The sequence below is a fragment of the Sapajus apella genome, unplaced genomic scaffold, assembly GCF_009761245.1.
Source record: "Sapajus apella isolate SASKATOON/1434 unplaced genomic scaffold, GSC_monkey_1.0 scaffold27, whole genome shotgun sequence".
NCBI lineage: Eukaryota > Metazoa > Chordata > Mammalia > Primates > Cebidae > Sapajus > Sapajus apella.
This window is the reverse complement of record NW_022436967.1, coordinates 17,189,341-17,211,922: the sequence shown is the minus strand read 5'-3', so window position 1 is coordinate 17,211,922 and position 22,582 is coordinate 17,189,341. Positions and strand designations below refer to the sequence as shown.

General features: G+C 36.6%; 1 protein-coding gene across 2 annotated transcripts in view; it reads right to left on the bottom strand.

Annotated features, from left to right (window-relative positions):
- Nucleotides 1-18,837, bottom strand: part of BBS7 (Bardet-Biedl syndrome 7) — a 49,906-nt gene extending 31,069 nt beyond the window's left edge. Inside the window, exons 1-8 of one of the 2 annotated variants that reach the window (XM_032292399.1) lie at nucleotides 18,607-18,837; nucleotides 16,069-16,134; nucleotides 11,092-11,154; nucleotides 8,735-8,910; nucleotides 6,178-6,364; nucleotides 3,005-3,077; nucleotides 2,223-2,339; nucleotides 517-647 (exon numbers count right to left, since the gene is read on the bottom strand). In XM_032292399.1, the coding sequence (XP_032148290.1) occupies nucleotides 517-647; nucleotides 2,223-2,339; nucleotides 3,005-3,077; nucleotides 6,178-6,364; nucleotides 8,735-8,910; nucleotides 11,092-11,154; nucleotides 16,069-16,134; nucleotides 18,607-18,642 (849 nt within the window). In that variant the 5' untranslated portion in view covers nucleotides 18,643-18,837. The remainder of the gene's footprint in view (nucleotides 1-516; nucleotides 648-2,222; nucleotides 2,340-3,004; nucleotides 3,078-6,177; nucleotides 6,365-8,734; nucleotides 8,911-11,091; nucleotides 11,155-16,068; nucleotides 16,135-18,606) is intronic. The other variant, XM_032292397.1, reaches the window with a different exon arrangement.
- Between the last annotated feature and the right edge of the window lie 3,745 nt (nucleotides 18,838-22,582).

Here is a 22,582-nt window from a genome sequence, read left to right as displayed (position 1 = left end):
CATTTAAAATGTGTGAATTAAAATTACTTTTATCTAGTATTTCTTCTTACACAGCTGGCCCTTGAGTGGGTAGGAGTGAAACTACTACTTTTTTCTTTTTGCTTAAGGATATTTCCGATACTGTCCTAACAATATAAAGTTTATTTCTAAAATCTTATTATTTTAAAACAACAGACTCATTTATATTAACCAAACATAAAAACATTACTCTCACAAAGTTTCATTATACGTTATAAACTAAGGCAAAATAAAACTAAGGCAAAATCTCTACTTTAGAGATTTATAATAATATTTTAAAGTATAATAAAAATAATTTATGATCCTGCTTAAAGGCAAGAGTCTATTATTCAAACACAAGAGAAGTCTAGAGAAGATTCTGGTAACATCAAAATAGCAATATTATAAACCAAACACAAGATTTTAATATATTTTCACATAATAAAATTCAAACCATCTGTCATCTCTATAATAATTTGACAAATAATAAGCATATGTAGTCTTTTTAAATGAACTTACCTGATCAAATCGTAGAGCAGGTTCATTTGTATTATCAAAACTATACACTTCCACCATTCCATCATCTCTCCCAACAAGTAAATCTTTAACCCCATCACCCACAATGTCAAAGCTGTCAATACACAAAATACCTTTAAAAAGAGATATGTCATAAGTTATTAAGAAAACTAATAGTTATAGTCAAGTACATGCCAAGTAAGAATGAAAAAAACACATATACCTTCTTAGAATGGTGAGCAAAGAAAACTTTGAGCAAAATCAAGTGTTCTTCTCTTGTCCATCCACATTCATCTATTTCCAGGTCTTTAAATATAATCTAAGTGGGAATGACTCCTACATTTATATCTCCCTTCAGCTCTGGACAAAGCTCCAGGCTTATATATCCAATTTGGTATTGTTTCACAGACATCTGCTTTTTAAACTTTCCATACCCCAAACAAAACTCTTTATTATCCTCTTTACCGAATCTCTTCAATACTGCTCCTCCCTCTGCCTTCCCCCATCTCAATAAATTATACTACCTAGCTGCCCAGACAAAAATTCTGGGCTACCATCTCTGATTTCTTTCTTTTTCTCACCACCCCTCATATCAAAACCACTAGCAAATTCCATCTGCTCTACTTCCACAATATATACTGAAATTGTCTCCTTTGCATTTCCAGCTACTATTGGCCTAGACTAAGCTAGCCTAGACTGGAATAAATTATAACTCTTCTAACTGGCCTCCATGCTTCCAATTTTGATCTGCTTCCCCCAACCCCCTCCAATCCATTCTCTAAGCAGTGTCCTTTGTTTTGTTTAGGCTTAGTAAATTAAATGTCACACTCCCACTGACAGTTTTCTAAGGACTTCCTATGGCACCTAGATTAAAATTCAAACTCTTTTCCAAGGTTTACACAATTTGGCTCTACTCTATCTCTCTGACTCCATCTCCTGCCATGTTAACACATTTAGCCACACTGATCTTCGTACTGTTCCTCAAATGAATCACGTTTACCTCTATCTCAAATCTTTCACACTTACTTTTTCCTCTTTCTGAAACATTTTTTCCCCAAATCTTCATATTGCTAACTCTTTTTCTTATCAGTCAGATCTCAGTTCAAATTTTACCTCTTCTAAAAGGCTGTCTTTGACCACCCGGTCTAAAAGTGGCCCTCGTCCTTCCACCGTCACTCTAATACGCTGCCCTGTTTTATTTTCCTCAGGTGACTAGGTGAAGCTGTCTTATGTATTCATTTGTTTTTACTCTGTCTCTCCTAATAAGTATTTGTTGAAGGAATAAATGAATATATGAATATCCCAAACATATAAATAGGCATCTCATTATCTACCAAATCAGTTATAAATTCTCCTTTGAAAGGTATACATTCCTTAGAAAACAGGAATATTCTCTGACCCACTGCATTTCTTTGCCTCATAACAAAGACCCCCAGATTTCAATTAATTCTCTAAAAGTGGATTTTAGCATAAAATGACATTAGCCTATGAAAACCTATCAATACCAAATTACTATAAGCATTTCTTACTTTAAAAAAAATCATGCCAATAATATAATAGACCTGAAAAATAAACAAATTAGTAGATAAATCAATGTGTGAATTGCTGTCTGCTATGTAGTATAAATGGATAAAATAGAATGATTTATATAATTTAAGATACTTAAAAATCATTGACAACTCAGAATCTGAACTACATCAAAAGCATACCTCCCCTCTTTTTCTCATTTTGAATTTCCCACTTGTGTACTGGTTTGGATGTAGTAATCTGTATAAGCCCAAGTTTTCCATCTGACGTTCCAAACAAAAGGTCTTCTCCAGAGTCACCTAGTTATAATTAAAGTCAGCATATTATATTTATCCTACAACTCATAATCTCTTTAAAATTGAAATGTTTTTATATAAAAATCTCATTTAAAAAATATTATAAAAAAAGACATAAAACTTAATTTAGGAGAATGGTTACATATTCACACAATTTTATAGCTATAAGAGATAAGACCTTTCCCCATTATCTAATTTTAAGATGAAGAAACTAGTTTGGGTGCCGTGGCTTATGCCTGTAATCCCAGCATTTTGGGAGGCTGAGGTAGGAGATCACTTGAGCCCAGGAGTTCCAGACCAGCCTGAGCAGCACGGCGAAACCCTGTCTCTATAAAAAATACCAAAAAGCTAGGTGGGATGGTCGTTTTTGCCTGTAGTACAAGGGAGGCTGAGGCAGGAGGATCCCTTGAGCCTGGGGAGGTCGAGACTGCAGTAAGCCAAGATTGTACCACTGCACTCCAGCATGGGAGATAGAGTGAGACCCTGCCCCCACTCATCCCCAAAACAGAAAAATAGAGAATTAAAGTTAAATAAATTGTGCTGTTAATTACTGGCAAGTTACCAGAAAGATAACTGTTTCAATTCTAGTTTATGCCCTTTCTACAATTTCCCATTTTCACTTAATATTAAAACACATAGTTGATTGTGAAAAATAAAATCCTGATTACCGCCATTTCCATTGTGTAGTGCTAAGACAGTAGGGGGGCCAGGAACTTCAATTTCATACATCACATCAGATCCCTGAAGGAAAAGAAGTATTTACAAACTGAAAATAATAGAGGCATTCATGAATAACAACAATGTTCAAATATAGTACTCTTAGTAACATCTAGAATAAAACTGCTTTAAAAATTAGGTTATGAATACAACTTGCATTTCTTAGTGATTTTGCATATGTCAACTGATTTGAAAACTATATATATAACTCTATATATAAAACTTGATTTTATATATATATGTGTGTGTGTGTGTGTGTGTGTATATATATATATGCATATCTTATAAAACTTATATACACACAAACACACACACACATGCATAATGCAAAGGCCAAGGAGAAAACATTTAAAATAATCTCTACCTTCAATAAATTTTAAATACACTGTTTGCCTGAAAACTTGACACTGGTAGATTTTCCTATCAAGTCTCTAGGAACATATTATGCCCTCTGTCCTCTCTAGGTTAACTGGAGGGCTTTAACTTAGAATATATCCAAACATTTTAACAGACGCAAAGTTACTTCCTAAGGACAATTTTGGCCTGGCCTTTGGGTATTTCCAAAATCTGCTCCTGTTAGAGGCAGAATGACCAGGTACTTAGATAAGAAAACAAGCTAGGTTCTTTTATTTCTGTTGTTCAATTTTGTTACTTGTAATGCTTGTCATTTTGGGCAGAGTATTTGTGGTGCTGTTAAAGAATGAGGTAGAAGTACTTATACTCACATGGAAAAAATATCCATTATATTTAATTCAATGAAAATGAAATTTAAAAAATTATAGTAAATATCATATATTTTTGGGTTTTTTTTTTTTTTTTTTTGGGGGGGGGTTTTTGCTTTTTTTCCCCAGGCTGGGGTGCAATGGGGCCATCTCGGCTCGCTGCAACCTCCGCCTTCCGGTCTCCTGTCTCAGCTGCCTGTGTAGCTGGACTACAGGCGCAGTCCACCATGCCCGACTAAGTTTTGTATTTTTAGTAGAGACAAGGTTTCACCATGCTGGCCAGGCTGGTCTTGAACTCCTGATCAGGTGATCCATCTGCCTCAGCCTCCCACAGTGCTGGGATTATAGGCATGAGCCACTACACCAGGCCTAAAAATTTTTAATGTTTATTTAGAACACATAAGAGAGCCATAGGCTTTATCTTTTTATTTTTATTTTTTTTTTTGAGCTAGGGTCTGGCTCTGTCACCCAGGCTGGAGTACATGCAGTGTAATTGTGTGGTCATAGCTGACTGCAGTCTCGACCTCCTGGGCCCAAGTGATCTTTCCATCTCAGCCTCCTGAGTAGCTGGGACTACTGGCATGTACCACCATGCCCAGCTAAATTTTTTTTTTAAGAGGTGGGGGTCTCACTACATTACCCAGGCTAGGCTTGAATTCCTGGACTCAAGCCATCCTCCAACTTCGGCCTCCCAAAGTGCTGGGGTAATAGGCCTAAGCCACTGCACCCAGCCTGCTTTATCTTTTATTTAAAATATCATTTTCAAATTTACAGATATCTACACTTAACTATATAAACACAAAAGAATATATACAAAACTGTTAAAAAGAAGCAACCTCTGGAGTAATGGATTACTTACAAAGATAGATAGGGAGTGAGAAAGACCTATGCAGTGCAGAGGGAAATACTTCAACTCTTTATTTTCTACAAATCTTTAGTAATTTTTTTGAAATAATAAGCATATGGATCTCTTGTCAAACAAAGCAGAATCCTAAAATTCAGTCAATTTCCAATTGAATACTAAACAGCTCCTGTTAAAAGCCTGTTCAAAACAGTTAATATTTAAAAGCATGGGCTACAGGGGAAATTAATCATTCATAACTCTAAAAAGAACCTTTCTTCTTTTTTTTTTTTTTTTCCACCTAGTTTTTCTTGAGATGGAGTCTCCCTCTGTTGCCCAGGCTGGAGTACAGTGGCATGATTTCAGCTCACTGCAACCTCTACCTCCTAGGTTTGAGCAGTTCTCGTGCTTCAGCCTCCTGAGTGGCTGGGATTACAGCGGTGCACTACGACACCTGGCTTTTTTAGTAGAGACGGGGTTTCACCATGTTGGCCAGGCTAGTCTCAAACTCTTGGCTTCAGGTGATCTTCCTGTCTCAGCCTCCCAAAATGCTGGGATTACAGGTGTGAACCACCACGCCCAGCCTAAAGTGAATCTTTAACATTACTTTGTCCCGCCCAGGGGGACAAAGTAACAAAGTTTTTACCTATAAGGTAAAAACCTTATAGGATCCCTGGATCTTTTCTTCTACAAAAGGGCTGATGCCAAGAAATGGCCATTTGACTACGGAATTCCAAAGATTGAGATAATCTGTGGTGGCATGAGCTTCACAGCTAAAATTTTTGATCAATTGCACCAACTATTATCAGCCTCTTTCTGATCCAATTCATCTGTTACATGCTATTTACATTTAAACATTATTTTAAGCATCCAATAGAGTGAGAGTGTGTGTGTGTGTTATGTCTGTGCATTTTATTGAAAGCCACTCTCAAAAAGATATAGTGGTAACTAATATTACCCATAACAATGACCTGAAGCAGTTGTTTTAGCCAATCATGGTTTTTACCAGAAATATAAGGACATCAAAATGATTTTTCCTTCCATCACTCATTCCCTTATCCAACAAATATTTACTAAGCACTTATTCCATATACTGCCATACATGGTGGATAAACTCAAATTATATAACACCCTCTCCCCAACCCAATTTCTTCTTTTAATTTAATTTTTTGGGAAGAGGAAGGTGATGGAAGAAAAAAAACAAAACAAAAAGGCAGGTAAAAGTTCTCTGTAGTCAAAGTACTCCATTCTGATAATAGCTCATAAATTGTGCATGGTGAAGCAAAAAATATCCTTTTTCTTCTAAATATCCTTCTCTAAAAATGCAAAAGATCCACCTGACAGCCTTACTAAAAAAAAAAAAGAAAAGAAAAACCAAAAAAAACACATTTGACTCAAGTTAAAAAAAAATTGTGTCAAGTTATTTAAAAATTGTTTCCAGATATTTTATATAGGCATTTAAAACAGTAACCACTACCGTAATTTATCTCAAGTACATAATGTTCACCAATATTCTTTCACATAAATTATAGAAAATTAGAAAAATACAAATAACAGCAACCTGTAAAACTCTGAGAACTCTGTCCTGGCAGGCCAATACAGGTGTGATTCGAGATAATCTTTCCACTGGAAGGCAGATGACATCATTGATTTTATCCCCAGAGAGGTAATAATGTTGGTCTTTGCAGTCACAATAATGGTTATAGATGTAACTTGCACTGAGAAAGAGGTCTGAGCCAGATATGTGCCTGAGAACATTAAAATAGTAATTTTAAAAAATAAGCACAGGTACTGAATTTTTTTCAGAGATAAAATCAAAACAATCTATACAGTTTACTAACATTTTATTACAGAATTAAGAGAACACAGTTTTTAAAACTTTCTCCTACCTAATTTCTAGTCTTTTTGGTACAACACTGTTTTCTATTTTGAACGCTGAAAATGAGGATGTTAAGGCCTCAGGCTTCTCAATAAAAACTTAGCTCAGAAAAATGGAAAACAAAGACAAGATAATGATAATTTAATTGTCTATGTCCAAAGACAATTAATATGTCAAAAAATGACTTCTTTGTGTACTATGTGCCAAACACTATCTTAAGTGATTTTTATGTATTAGATCAATTAATCATCATAACTCTATAAAACAGGGACCATTATTATTCCTTTTTACAGGTGAATAATAAAATGTTAAATAACTTGCTGAATGGCACCTAATTATTAAATAGTAGATTAGATTGCAACTCAGTGTTTTGCTCTGTAGTTAGCTTTCTTACTACCACGCTAAATTGCCTGAAAAAGTCTATTTTAAGTTACTTTACTCAAACAAAATGATAAACAGCTGAGAAAAAAAATTTCATTAGAACTTTATCTTGAAAAAGAAATGAAAATAAGTTCATTTCAAATTACACTGAAGAAAATTTAGATAATAGTCATAACTATGTTCGAATTCTTAGACTGAATCAAGTTTTCACTTAGATGAGCTGTAATTTTTTGACAAAAATTATGTAAGTGTGATATATTTTTCACTTCTAGATTGCTATTACCATATTTATCATAAAGAGGGTAATTTTATTTGAATGTTTCACACATTCCTCTACCTCCAAGTTCTATTTAAAATTTTTTATATTAAAATTATTTTCTGAAGAGCTGATCCTATAACAATCTTCACTGATTTTCTCTTCTTCAGTTAAGTGGCCTCACTTTGTGGCTCTGCCTATGATTGAATAGTCCTCTAATATTTTTATCAACTTCATGACATTCTCTATATTTTTCAAAATTTTTAATTCCATTTTGAAGCCAATCTGTATTATATTTGCATTATATTGGCCAAAGTACTATTTAACAATCACTATTGTTGACGTGAGTGGTGACACATGGCAGCATTAAGCAGGAAAGGATGAGTGGTGACTAATGTTAAGTGGTCAGTTTCCTTACTGAATATCTTCAAGTTATAACTTTTGTTTTCCTATAAAACTTTATAAATGTGGGGATTCAGAAAATCAATTTTCAAAAAGTGAGTAAAGAACTTTTTTTTTTTAATTTCTTCTTTTTTTTCCCAGCACAGGGTAAAGAACTTTTCTATCCCATCTTTGCTACTCTAGTCAAAACATTTAAGAAACCACTTAAAGAGACTATTACTGGGAAATTTCTTATCCTTCTCACACTACTATCTATATACCTGTCTGAATGTAGAGTTATGCTACTAACATATTACTTTTAGTATTTCACAATTATCATTGGCCATGTCTATCTACAAGTGTATTTTTGAAGTGTTACTATTTTTGTTAAATCACTTGAAATTACATATTTCCACTTATCATTGTTTAATTGTTACCTAATTTCACCAAGTCAACGTTTTACATCCCAAACATCAGGAGATGTGCTGTGCACTATACAGAACTCTGGACTGAATAGTAGTTTCCAACTTAAGAGTCTGGCTGATTACATAATTTGACTGCACTAGATTCAAATAAAGAACTTAAAAAATAAAAATAAAACCTACTTCTGGTTACTCCGATTCAGCAGGTATGAGGTAGGACAAGGAATTGCTTAACTGTCCCATGGGATTCTCCTAAGCAGCACATTTAAGAAACAATGAATTAGATGAAATTTAAAGCCCTTTTCAGCTCCCTGTGATTCAAAAACTAATATATGAATTGCAAAATTTCACATATCAGGAAGACATTAAGGGAGTTATATTTCACTTACCTGATACACCTGAAATTATACCCTATTGATAGTCACTGACTTTGAAAGCCAGCCTTTTAACATCATAATGCTACCTGAAAACCAGATCTAACAAAAATAGCCAAGGAACATAAAGCTAAATACCTAGCGATTTCTTTTCCATTTTTTTTCCATACCTTGATCATGAATCAAAACTGAACCAAGTAGTCAAAATGATTGTATGAGTAATATAAAGTTCTTTTAAAAAAAAATTCAACAACCCACTGAATATTGGTTGTAGGTCAAATTTAGTTTCTGACTAATAAAATACCTTTAGTTAATTTTATTTTCCAGAAAGTCTATTAAGACATGATGCTTAATCAATTGCCTTACATCTATCCAAAATATTATAAATAAGTATGTAAAAATACAAAAGAGAACAGGTGACATACATAGCTTTAATGCTTTCTGTGAGGTTTGTTTCAAAAGAGAGAAACTGTTTTCCTCTTTTTGTGAAGCCTCTAATCTCAGATGCTGCAGCAATAAAAATTTTTTCCTGAGGTGTGCTGAGAACTCCTCCCAGTTCCAGCCTTGCAATCTTCTGTCCCGGTAGAGTCTTGAACACTGCCTGAAAAAAATCATTCAGGAAAAAAGTACACAAATTATTTTATTGTGAGCACTTTCCTTTACCATAGAAAATGTTACGATTTTAAATTTGCAAATATTATAGTTCCACTATATAGAAATCATTTTAGATAGTAATCTATTTACTTTAGGTCTTCAAGTTTTTTTGCTATACTTAACTTTTAAATATATATTCCCACACATATTTGAATGATGTCACTGAAATCTAAATCCTTGCAATTCAATGTATGGTTCACTAAGCAATGTTAGCATCACTAAATTTATTTAAAATGCAGCCTCTAACTGAATGAACCTCTGTATTTTAACAAGATTCCCCAGCTGGTTCCTATGCATATTGAAGTTTGAGAAGCACTGGCTTACACAATACTCCTAATGAACAGGGACGTCCATTTGGCAAATTATTTTTTTTTATTTTTTTTTTATTTTACTTTAGGTTCTGGGGTACATGTGCAGGTTATGCAGGGTTGTTGCATAGGTGCATACTATGTCCCACATTTCTCCCTGTGTTATCCCTCCCCACCCTTCCCACCCTGCACTGTCCCTCCCCAGCATCCCCCAACTGCCCCCAGTGTGTGTTGCTCCTCTCCCTGAGTCCAAGTGTTCTCATTGTTCAATACCTGCCTATGAGTGAGAACATGCAGTGTTTGGTTTTCTGTTCTTGTGTCAGTTTGCTGAGAATGATGGTTTCCAGATTCATCCAAGTCCCTACAAAGGAGGACACGAACTCATCGTTTTTTATGGCTACATAGTATTCCATGGTGTGTATATGTGCCACATTTTCTTGGCCCAGTCTATCATTGATGGGCATTTGGGTTGGTTCCAGGTCTTTGCTATTGTAAATAGGGCTGCAGTGAACATGTGTGTGCGTGTGTCTTTATAGTAGAATTCTTTAATGAGGTTCAATGAACATGTTTAACACTTCAGTCATCTTTTAAAAATAATCTTTCCTGACTTTTTTACAATTTTTATAAATTTTCTTTTTACTTTTATCCTTTTTTTTTTTTTTTTTTTTTTTTTGTTTTATAGTGATGGGGTTTCACCATGTTGGCCAGGCTGGTCTCGAATTCCTGACCTCAGGTGATCCGCCCGCCTCGGCCTCCCAAAGTGCTGGGATTACAGGCGTGAGCCACCATGCCCGGCCTACAATTTTTATAAATTTTCATAGCAAAGGACTATAGAAATTACTGAAAATGTGAATGTATGACTTAATACTTATAATCACATATCTATTTAACTGAAAACAATATTCATTTCACTAATTTTTTCATGGTTATTTTCCATTTTATTATTTGTACCTCCACTTCTGCCCCATGACTTTATACATAGAGAATAAGTTATCTGGAAGAATATAAATAATGGAAACACTGAGTTTTGGTGGTTGTTACTCTCTTCATCTTTTTGCTAATTCCATGTAATATATAATGAATACCAGAATTCACACTTAAGACTCATCATTCCTAAATTATGACCTATAAATATGATAATGCAATAATAATAATAATAACTTCCTTGATTAGGTTAAGTGGAAAAGGTTGTGGGTTAGTTGCTTCCACGATTACATTATGCTATATAAGATTCTTTTTTAGCAGACTAGAGAAATTTCCTGATGGCTTTGAAGAATTAGATTACCATGTTCTGAGAAGGACTGTGAGGACCATTACAGCAAGAAATTTTAGAGGCCCCAAGGAACTGAGAGCAGCAGCCCCTGGCTTATGGATGGCAGAAGTGAGGACCTCAGTCCTATAACAGCAAAGAACTGAGTTCTGCAAACAACCACATGAGCTTGGAATAAGACCCCACACTCTAGAAAGAAACACAGCTCAGCTGACACCTAAATTGCAGCCAAGTGAAACCTTGAGCACAAACCTCTGTGCCACAGAAACTGTTAATTAATAAATGTGTGTTGTGTTAAGCACCTAAATTTGAGGTAATATATTACACAGCATAGAAAAGTAACCCACCACCACAGGATGCTGAAGATGCCTTACAACTAGCTAGCAAGTAATTTTTGTGCTGCCTGCAGACTCATACCTCATGTAACTACTTCCCTCAGAACCCATTTTCCATTATCTGTATTTTAGGAAATGTTTAACCTAGTATTATTCAATAAGTAGTGCAATCTCTTTTAGTAAACCACTGTTCCTCTTCAAAAAGCTATACTTACCACTGCTTCTCCTTTCTTCATGCCAAAGCACATAACTACCCCATCATGATCTCCAATAACCACCTGTAATACATTGAAGAGAATCTAAAATTACTATTATTAATATTATGCCCTAATAATTATGTACAGGGAAAGCAAGATTCTTAAAATATAAATATTGACTTAACAGAGATCAGCAAATCTAGGAAAGAAACCCCCCCCCACACACACACACACAAAATCCTCAAAAGAACAAGAAAGAGCCCAAAGAGAAGGATATGGAGTCACTGGAAAAGTAACTGGCCATATATTTTGTTCCTACAATGTTAATAGGACAACACAATATGTTTTGTTTTGTTTTAACTTTTATTGTAGGTTCTGGGAGTCCATATGCAGGCTGTTACAAAGGTATGCTGTCGGACAACAGAATTATGGACAGAAATGCCCACAAAGTAATTTTTCTTTGTAATTGGAACATAAGAACATTTTAAGATTAACTTTAAAAACAGATTATCAAATAAGGTTATGACTGACATTTTTAATAATTTTTAAAACCTTTTTAAAAAAAATTTTTTATTTTTTTTTTTTAGAGACAGGGTTTCACCATGTTGGCCAGGCTGGTTTCGAACTCCTGACCTCAAGTGATCCACCTGCCTCAGCCTCCCAAAGTACTGGGATTACAGGTGTGAACCACTGCGCCTGGCCAAAAAATTTTAATATAAGAAAATGCGCAAAATATTATAATGAATTATCATGTGCCCATCACCTAGTTGCAGCAATTATCAACATGTAGACAATGAATTATTTTGAAATAAATATAGAGGGACATTTTAACACTTCCTCAAAAGTAAGTATCAAACAACCTTGGACCAGTACTTGTTCACGGCCTGTTGGGTACCTGGCCATATAGCAGGAGGTCGGCAGTGGGCAAGGGATCATTTACACACTGAGCTCCGCCTCCTGTCAGATCAGCAGTCATTAGATTCTCGTAGGAGCACAAACCTTACTGTGAACTGCGCGTGGTTGCATACTCCTTATAAGAATCTAATGCCTGATTATCTGAGATGGAACACAGTTTCATCACAAAACAATCCCAGCCCCACTGGTGGAAAAAGTGTCCCAAAAAACTGGTCCCTGGTGCCAAAAATGTTTGGGACCACTGGTTTAAAAAACTACTCAACAAGTTTAGGCATAGTATCAAATAGAAAGAGTCACAATCAACTGGAAAAGTTATTTAAATATCCCTCCTTATTTTCAACTATGTATCTGTGTAAATTAGGTCTTCAAATACGTCAACCAAAACAACATATCACAACAGATTGCAGTAAACAAATATAAAAATCTATATGTGTTTGCCTATGCCAGACATTAAACAAGTTGCAAAAAGTGTAACACAATGACACTATACCCACTATATTATTTTTTGTTTTGAAAACAAGTTACTTTTCATAAAGATGTGTTATTTATGTAAACATGTAATAAGTTTATTCTTTTTTAAATAAATAGTTTAAGCATTTCTCAGTTTTCACTTTAATAAAGTATTGATACATACAACTTACATAAACAAATGTTCTTTGGGATCCTCAATCATTTAATTGTGCAAAGGGGTGCTGAGAACAAAAAGTTTGAGAAGTGCTAATCTAGTAGAATTAATATAATAAATGACAATCAGAAATCTATTGGTTTATCATTTTTATTCATTTAATTTTATTTTTTAATTGACAACAGTTGTACATATTCAAGGGGTACATAGCAATGTTTCAATACATATATACCGATCACATTAGTATAATTAGCATATCCATCATCTAAAATATTGATCATTTCTTTTGTTGGGATCACTCAATATCTTCTTTTTAGCTATTTGAAACTATATATTGTTAACCATAGTCATCCTACAGTGGTATAGACTACTTGAGCTTATTCTTCCTATCTAGCTATAATTTTATATCCTTTAAGAAACATCACCCTATCCCTCCCTTCCCTCGACTCTTTGCAGCCTCTAGCATCCTCTGTCCTACTTTTTACTTTAATGTGACCAACATTTTTTTTTAGCCTCCAGATGTGAATGAGAACATGTGGTGTTCAGCTTCCTGTTCTTGGCTTATTTTGCTTAACATAATGTCCTCCAGTTCCATCCATGTTACTGCAAATGACAGGATATCATTCTTCTTTTTTTTTTTTTTTTTCAGAGTTTCAAAACTTGTCACCCAGGCTGTGGCAATGATGCAATATCGGCTCACTGCAACCTCAGCCTCCTGGGTTCAAGTGATTCTCCTGCCTCAGCCCCCTGAGTGGCTAGAATTACAGATGCCTGCCACCATGCCCACTTAAATTTTATATTTTTAGTACAGATGGGGTTTCGCCATGTTGGCCAGGCTGGTCTCAAACTGCTGACCTCAGATGATCTGCCCGCCTCAGCCTCTCAAATGTTTGGGATTACAGGTGTGATCCCTGGCCAGGATTTCATTCTTATTCATTGCTGAATAATATGCCACTATATATATATATATATATATATATATATATATATATGTGCATACATACATATATACCACATTTTTTATACATTCATATGTTAAACACCCGCATTGATTCCATATATTAGCTACTATGAACAGTGCTTCAATAAAACATGGGAGCAAAGTTGTCTTTTTGATATAATGATTTCTTTTCCTTTTGGTAAATTCCCAGTGGTGGGGTTGCTGGATCATATTGCAGCCCTATTTGTAGTTTTTGAAAAATCCTACATACTGTTCTCTATAGTGGCTGTTCTAGTTTACATTTCTACCAACGGTATATAAGAGTTTCCTTTCTCCACATTCTTGCCATTATTTTTTGTTGTTGTTTTCTTGTCTTTTTTATAATAGCCATTCTAACTGCGGTAAGATGATACCTCATTGTGGTTTGATTTACATTTCCCTGATTAATGATGTTAAGTATTTTTTCATATTTTTTGTCCATTTGTATGTATTCTTTTGAGAAATGTCTGTTTAGATCATTTGCCCAGTTTTTAATCAGATTGCTTGTTTGTTTGCTATTGGTATGTTTGAGTTCCTTGTATGTTCTGGATATTAATTCCTTGTTGGGTGAGTAGTTCACAAATATTTTAAATCCCATTCTATAGGTTGTCTTTTCATTCTTGTTGATTGTTTCCTTTCCTGTGTAGAAGCTTTTTGGTTTGATGTGATCCCATTTGTTTATTTTTGCTTTTGATGTCTTATTCACTAAATATTTTCCCAGACCAATGTCCTAAAGCAATTCCTTTTTGTTTTCTTCTAGTAATTTTATCACTTTAGGTCTAACATTTAGGTCTTTTTTTTGATACGACGTCTCAGTCTGTCACCCAGGCTGGAGTGCAGTGGCGTGATCTCAGCTCCCTGGAACCTCTGCCTCCTGGGTTCAAGCGATTCTCCTGCCTCAGCCTCCTGAGTAGCTGGGATTACAGGTGCCTGCCACCATCACCAGCTAATTTTTTGTACTTTTAGTAGAGATGGGGTTTCACCATGTTGGCCAGGCTGGTCTTAAACTCATGACCTCCAGTGATCCACTTGCCTCGGCCTCCCAAAGTGCAGGGATTATAGGCATGAGCCATCACGTCTGGCCACATTTAGGTTTTTGATCCATTCTGTGTTCATTTTTATACAGGGTGAGAGGTGGGAGTCTTGGTTTCATCCTTCTGCATATGAATATCCAGTTTATCCAGAACCATTTATTGAAGAGGCTGTCCTTTCCCCATGAGTATTCTTGGCTCTTTTGTCAAAAATCAGTTGGTTGTAGATATGTGGATTAATTTCTGAGTTCTCTATTCTGTTTCATGTTCTATGTGTCTGTTTTCATGCCAGTATCAGGCTGTTTTGGTTATTACAACTTTGTAGTATATTTTGAACTCTGGTAGTGTAATACCCCAGCTTTGTTCTACTTGCTCAGGATTGCTTTGGCTATTTGGGGTCTTTGTGGTTCCATACAAATTTCAAGATTGTTTTTTCTTTCTGTGAAGAATGTCATTGGTATTTTGACAGAGATTGCATTAAATCTGTAGATTGCTTTGGGTGGTACTCTCATTTTAACAATATTAATTCTTCTAATCCATGAACATGGGATGATGTTTTTCCATTTGTTTGTATCCTCTTTAATTTCTTTCATAAGTATTTTATAGTTTTCCTTGTAGAGGTCTTTCATTTCCTTGGTTAATTTATTCCTAAGTATTTTATCAATTATAATTGGGATTGTGTTCTTGGTTTCTTTCTCAGCAATTTTGTTGTGTATGGAAACATTACTAATTTTTATACATTAATTTTGCATCCTGCAACTTTACTGGATTCATTTGTCCGTTCTAGGAATTTTTTGATAAAGTCTTTAGGTTTTTATATATATAGGATTATGTCATCTGCAAACAGAGATATTCTGACTTTCCTTTCCAATCTGGGTACTTTATTTCTTTTTTTTATAATTGCTCTGGCTAGGACTTCTAGTACTATGTGGAATTGTTGATTCATCTTGCTAAAATGTTGATGTATCAGAATAAAATATGTTTTCCAGCTATTAAAATACTTGGCTAGTCTACCAAGAAACCATAATAATCTTGTGAAAATCACAGGATCGATATTTCTGTAAACATAATCAATATTGTTAAATATAAAGTTCAACATCAAAATAATAACTTTAGAGAACGTTTAAAGAGAGCATTTTCTTTATATCTTATTCTGCTTTATATTTCTTTGTTCATATACACATCTGATACACAGAAAAAATGGAGTATGGTTTTTAAGTCTGCTTACACTATTTACTAATGGTATATAATAATTTTAATGTCCAAGAAAATTATTGTCTATAAATATCCCTTGGTATTCCAATCTTTGTTCAAATTAAAAAAAAAATCATTTCCATTTTAAAATTAGCATTTTTAAGAGAATAACTTAATAATAAAGAAGGAAATAGGAGCCTCTCCTCTGTCAGTGCTAGGGAATAATAGAGAAATCAGAATCTGTACAGTACCTTTTGTGTAGCTCTGTGTCTGGAGGCAGGAAGTAGCTTCATAGTCTTCTGAGATGTTACTCCCACCTAAAGAAAAACACCAGCCACCTAATGAATTTAATTTGAAGTTATTACAGAGATTAAAATGATCAGCAGATTTAGGTTACAGTGAACATTTTTGTTAAACTGAAATTAGTGATATAACTATTATTACCAGTAATTAACTTATTTTCTTTTTTTTTTTTTTTTTTTTTTAAAAAGGAGTTTCGCTCTTGTTACCCAGGCTGGAGTGCAATGGCGCGATCTCGGCTCACTGCAACCTCCGCCTCCTGGGTTCAGGCAATTCTCCTGCCTCAGCCTCCTGAGTCGCTGGGATTACAGGCATGCACCACCATGCCGAGCTAATGTTTTGTATTTTTAGTAGAGACGGGGTTTCACCATGTTGACCAGGATGGTCTCGATCTCTTGACCTCGTGATCCACCCGCCTCGGCCTCCCACAGTGCTGGGATTACAGGCTTGAGCCACCGCGCCCGGCCAATTAACTTATTTTCTAATGAAATATGTCACATTGGTCAGAATACATATAGGAAACAACCAAAATAGTAAAATTTATCCTATAAAGTTGTCAAGCCAAAAATAGTTGTGTAAGATGACTGGCAAGATGCTTTATTAAAAAATATCTCTAGAAGCCTTCTTTTCCAACTGCATACAGTTGTTCTGTAAAGTGATTCAAGATCTTTGAAAATAGATTATAGTTATTAAAAATGCAACATAAGACCACATGCAGTGGTTCATGCCTATAATTGCAGCACTCTGGGAGGCCAAGGTGGGAGAATCACTTGAGCCCAGGGTTTCAGCACCATCTAGGCAACACAGGGAGACTCTGTCTCTACAAAAATAATAAACTGGCTGGCATGGTTGTGCATGCCTATAGGCCTAGCTACTTGGAAGGCTGAAGCAGGAGGATAACTTGAATCCAGGAATTTGAGGCTGTAGTGAGTCGTGATCATGCCACTGTACTCCAGACTGGTTGGGTGACAGTGCAAGACCCTGTCTCAAAAAAAAAAAAAAAAAAAAAAGCAACATAGAAGATTTCTGCTAAAATACCAAACATGATGATGGCCATAATATCCAATCTAACGGATGAAAAAGATTATTTTGCAAAAAAACACAAAGATGAAAACAGCAAGGAACCGTCACTCAGGTGTATTGTTAGGAGAGGAGGATGGGACCAATGGAAGCGAAATTGGTGAAAACAGCGGATCATGATAAAACGTTCATATAGTATAAATGACTTTATTCTGCATTCCAGAAACTTGTATTAAAGTAATCTGCTTAGATTTGTATTTCTGAAGCATCAGTCTAGCAAATGATGTGAAGGATGGCTTGGATGGAGATGAAGCTGGAGTTCAGGAGCCCAGTCTGGAGGCTACTTCAATTATTCAAGCAAGAGAAGATGAGAACCCAAATGAGGGTCAGAGAGATAGAAGATATGGGACAGATTCAAGAGATATTTGGGAGTTAAAAGCAGCAAGATATGGTGATCAGTTGTATATAGAGGATATTAAGGTGGGAAGTACTTAGCAGAAACCCCTAGAAAATTGACTCAGCAAACGTTTGTGCCATTAGCTAAAATGAGATGACCAAAAAAGATGAGGAGGAATTGGGGTAAGAGAGAATTTTAGGGCTGAAAGAAATTCTGAAAGGCAATGTGGTGTAACAAAAATAACACCAGTTCTGGAGTCCGAGACTTTGATTCAAACAGCAACTCCCTAGTATGCTAAATTCTTAGCATAAACTGGATGCACATTGAACTGTTGTCATTGTTTTTTGTTTGTTTTTTCCTTTCAAGACTGTCTCACTCTGTTGCCCAGGCTGGAGTGCAGTGGCGTGATCTCGGCTCACTGCAGCCTCCGCCTCCCGAGCTCAAGCGATTCTCCTGCCTCAACCTCCAGAGTAGCTCGTATTACAGGCGCGCACCACCACGCCCGGCTAATTTTTGTAGTTTTTGTGGAGAAGAGGTTTAACCATGTTGGCCAGGCTGGTCTCAAACTGCTGACCTCCTGTGACCCGCCCGCCTCTGCCTCCCAAAGTGCTGGGATTACAGGCGTGAGCCACTGCCCCGGGCCTGGTTTTCATTGCTTGTATTATGATCTGCCTGGTGCGGTCCAGCTCACAGTAAGAAACAAACAAATGCCACGTGCTCGGGAGAAGGAGATTCAGGATACAGAGGCCTTCAGGCAGCCTCGCCTGAGGAGAAGAAGGGTCCCGGGGGAAATCCAGGATCAGACTGTGTCAGTACATTCAGGGTATCCTCAGGTACCGTCAGGAGCCGCACCGCGGGTGCCTGCGCCGCTTTTTCCCAGTCTCCGCGGACCGTCACAGACACACGGGAGCTGCCCAAAGGCGGGGCGCTGGGAGGGCAGCACCCAACACGGCTCCTTAGCCTCCGCACCCGCTGCTGGCGACCCAGACTTATCTCAGTGGAAGCAAGGAATCCTCTCTGGGAGGGAGCTGGGCTTGTCCAGCTCGGCGCCCGCCCCATCCCTTGGGTTTACCTGTAAATAATCCATTCGGTTTAAAATCAGATCCATGATGACGACGTGGAAGGGATAGGCAGCGCCGGACAAGAACAGGAGGGACAGAGGCTTTGGGCCCTCAGGCCTCCGAACTAGTCAGAAAGCCGCCGGCACCCACTCACAGGCCAGCCCCAGCAACCGCGCCCACGTCCCGGGCAGCACAGGCTGGGCGGCAGGGCAGCGGCGTCCGGCGTGACGTCAGTACGCTGCTGCGAGTGGCTCCCGGACGAAGATGAAGGCTCGCCCCTTTCCCGAAGCACCGCCCACTGACAGCGCGTTCCAGTCAGAGGCGGGGAGGAACCAAGGACGCGAGGTACCGTAGACCCAGGGCGGTTTCCACAGAAACCACAGACGCAGGCTTGGCTCCAACCTCACTGCTGCTCAGAGCTAATCCTCGGCTTCTTTACTCATCGCTGTAGAAGAAACTAGTTAAGCCTCCGTAGATTCTGACCGATTTCACTCCGACACTGGAAAGGGCAGCAGTTCTCAAACTTTTGGCCTTAGAACTCCTTTACGAAACTCTTAAAAACCATTGAGGACCACAAAGACCATTTGCTTTTGGTGGGTTTTCTCTCATTTTTAATTTTTTAAAATGTCAGTAGTTTTGGGGGTAAAGGCAGGTTTTGGTTACATGGATGAGTTCTTGAGTGGCAAATTCCGAGATATTAGTGCACCCGTCGTCACCCAACATGTAGTCTTTTATCCCTCATTCCCCTCCCAATCTCCTCCCTACCTGGAGTCCCCAGAGCCCATTACATCACTCTGTAAGTTTTTGCATCCTCATAACTTAGCCCCCACTTATAAGTGAGAACATGCAGTATTGGGTTTTCTATTCCTGAGTTACTTCACTTAGAAGAATGGCCCCTAGCTCCATCCAAGTTGCTGCCAAAAGACGTTATTTCTTTACTTTTTATGGCTGAGTATTATTCCATGGTGTATATACACTACATTTTCTTTATCCACTTGTTAGTCAGTGGTCAATGGGCGCTTAGGTTGGTTCCATATCTTTGCAATTGCGAATTGTGCTGCTATAAACATGCGTGTACATTTGTCTTCTTTCATATAATGACTTCTTTTTCTTTGGGTAGATACCCAGTAGTGGAATTGCTGGATTGAATGGTATCTCCCCCTTCATTTATTTAAGGAAACTTTATACTGTTTTCCAGAATGGTGGTATTAATTTACATCTCCCAGCAGTGTAAAAGTGTTCCCTTTTCACCATATCCGTGCCAACATCTATTTTTTCTGACTTTTTAATAATGGCCATTCTTGCAGGAGTAAGGTGGTATCTCATTGTGGTTTTAATTTGCATTTCCCTAGTGATGTAGTGATGTTGAGTATTTTTTCATATTTGTTAGCTATTTGTATATCTTTTTTTGAGAAATGTCCTTTGACCACTTTTGATGGGATTATTTGGTTTTTCCTCGCTGAGTTGTTTGAGTTTCTTGTAGATTCTGGATATAAGTCCTTTATCAGATGCATAGTTTGCAAATAGTTTCTCATATTCTGTGGGCTGTTTACTCTGCTGATAATTTCTTTTGCTTTGCACAAGCGTTTTAGTTTAATTAGGTCTCATTTATTTACTTCTGTTTTTGTTGCATTTAGCTAATGTCCAAAAGAGTTTTTCCAATGTTATCTTCTAAAATCTTTATGGTTTCAGGTCTTAGATTTAAGTCTTCGATTCATCTTGAGTTGATTTTTGTGGAAGGTGAGAGATGGGAATCCAGTTTCATTCTTCTACATGTGGCTAACCAGTTTTCCCAGCACCATTTATTGAATAGGGTGCCTTTTCCCCAATTTATGTTTTCGTATGCATTGTAGAAGATTAGTTGACTATAAATACTTGGCTTTATTTCTGGGTTCTCTATTCTGCTTAATTGGCCTATGTGTCTACTTTTTTACCAGTACCATGCTATTTTGGTAACTGGCTTTGCAGTATAATTTGAAGTCTGGTAATGTGATGCCTCCAGATTTGTTCTTTTTGCTTAGTATTTCTTTGGCTATTCAGACTCTTTTTTGGTTCCATATGAATTTTAGAATTTTGTTTTTGGTTCTGTGAAAAATAGTAATGGTATTTTGATGGAATTGCACTTAATCTGTGGATTGCTTTGGAAAATATGAAGACAATTTGTTTATATGAGTTATTGATTAGTTTTTACCATATTAGACATTAGAACTGAAAATTAGTGTAGTTTAAAAAACCTTAATGAAAAAAATATTTTCCAAAATAAAAAAATAAAATGAAACTGGCACTGTACACAAATCTATTTTCTGTCTATTTTAATAGTAAACAGGAGGAGCTTCAAATCTGCTACTGCAGTCAATATATTGTTATATGTTGTTTTTGCTCATGTATATGAAGAAAATTTGGTCCAAACTCAACAAGTGGCAGTTTTTTGAAAGGTGAGTTGCAATGTGGAATGTGACTTCATTACGTAACATCAAAAAATCCCATCTGTTAATATCACTATGGATCTCATCACAAAAGTCCCGAGTATGGAGGATCTGTCAAACTTCAATGGTGAATACGTATTTTCCAAAATTTGAATTTGTGCTTGAAAGTTTGAAATTTACGGCCGGGCGCGGTGGCTCTCGCCTGTAATCCCAGCACCTTGGGAGGCTGAGGTGGGTGGATCACCTGAGGTCAGGAGTTCAAGACCAGCTTGGCCATCACGGTGAAACCCCATCTTAAAAAAAAAAAAAAAAAGAAAGAAATTTACACATTGGCAATTAACGCTGGTTGTTTTCCTTGAACTGATAGGTTCCTTTCTTGAATTCAGAAAAAAAAATGTCAAATATCTAAGTCTGAAAAATCATAATTTGTCAGTAATTTCTTCAAATAAAAATAGCGTTCCATGAGAAAAGCAGCAAGTTCAGCTAGCAGCTCAATCCCACAAGTGCTTTTCCTTGAGACAACTAATGTATTTCAGTATTCGGCAGAAGGATTTTATACATACTTCTTATGTCATCACATAGAATATTTAAAAAGATGTATTCAAGAGTTAAGCTGTAATAAATGAGGGCTGAATCAGAAGAAAGAGAAAAAAAGACAATATTAACAATTTTGCTGCTTTGTAAAGGATATTTTTATATGAAATGGTTTTTGTTTCCTATCAGTGCATGGCATGTAGAATATAGTGTCTACTTGTATAGTTTGGAGCCACTATTTTGATTTATGCTTGAGCACTGGCACTATTAACCATCATTGTTTTGGTACCATCAGCGCAAATGTCAGCACAGTGAAATGGCACAAAACATCTTAGTGTTATGAAAATAGTTTCAAAGTTGCAGACAGCTGTGACAAGGCCTCAGGAACCACTCCCGCCCCTCAGGGCCCCACAGACGTCTGCTGACCTATAGTGACCCAGGATCTGACTAAGAGCTGACATTCTTTGACACTCTTTCATCAGTCCTTCCTTAATGAGCCTAGAGGTCTGCCTGGGGAAATACAGATGAGTTCAGATACAGCTACTTTCTTGATTTTTGTGGTTTCTTTCTTTCCTTTCTTTCTTTCTTTCTTTCTTTTTCTTTCTTTCTTTCTTTCTTTCTTTCTTTCTTTCTTTCTTTTTCTTTCTTTCTTTCTTTCTTTCTTTCTTTCTTTCTTTCTTTCTTTTTCTTTCTTTCTTTCTTCCTTTTTCTTTCTTTCTTTCTTTTTCTTTCTTTTCTGTTTTTTTGTAGAGATAGAGTTTTGCCATGTTGCCCAGGCTGGTCTTGAACCCCTCAGCTCAAGCAATCCACCCACCTCAGCCTCCCAAAATTCTGGGATTACAGACATGAGCCACTGTGGTTTTCCAGGAAAGAGTTCACAAATAATTGTGAAACAAAAAGAATTAAACCCCTGAAAATAGGTGCTTCTTAGGAAGAGAAGTTAGTTACTGCAGCAGTATTTGAAAAAGTTTTCCCCAAGTCTCAGGTCCAGACAATTATTTCTCTGAGGCTAAAATAACTCCACATT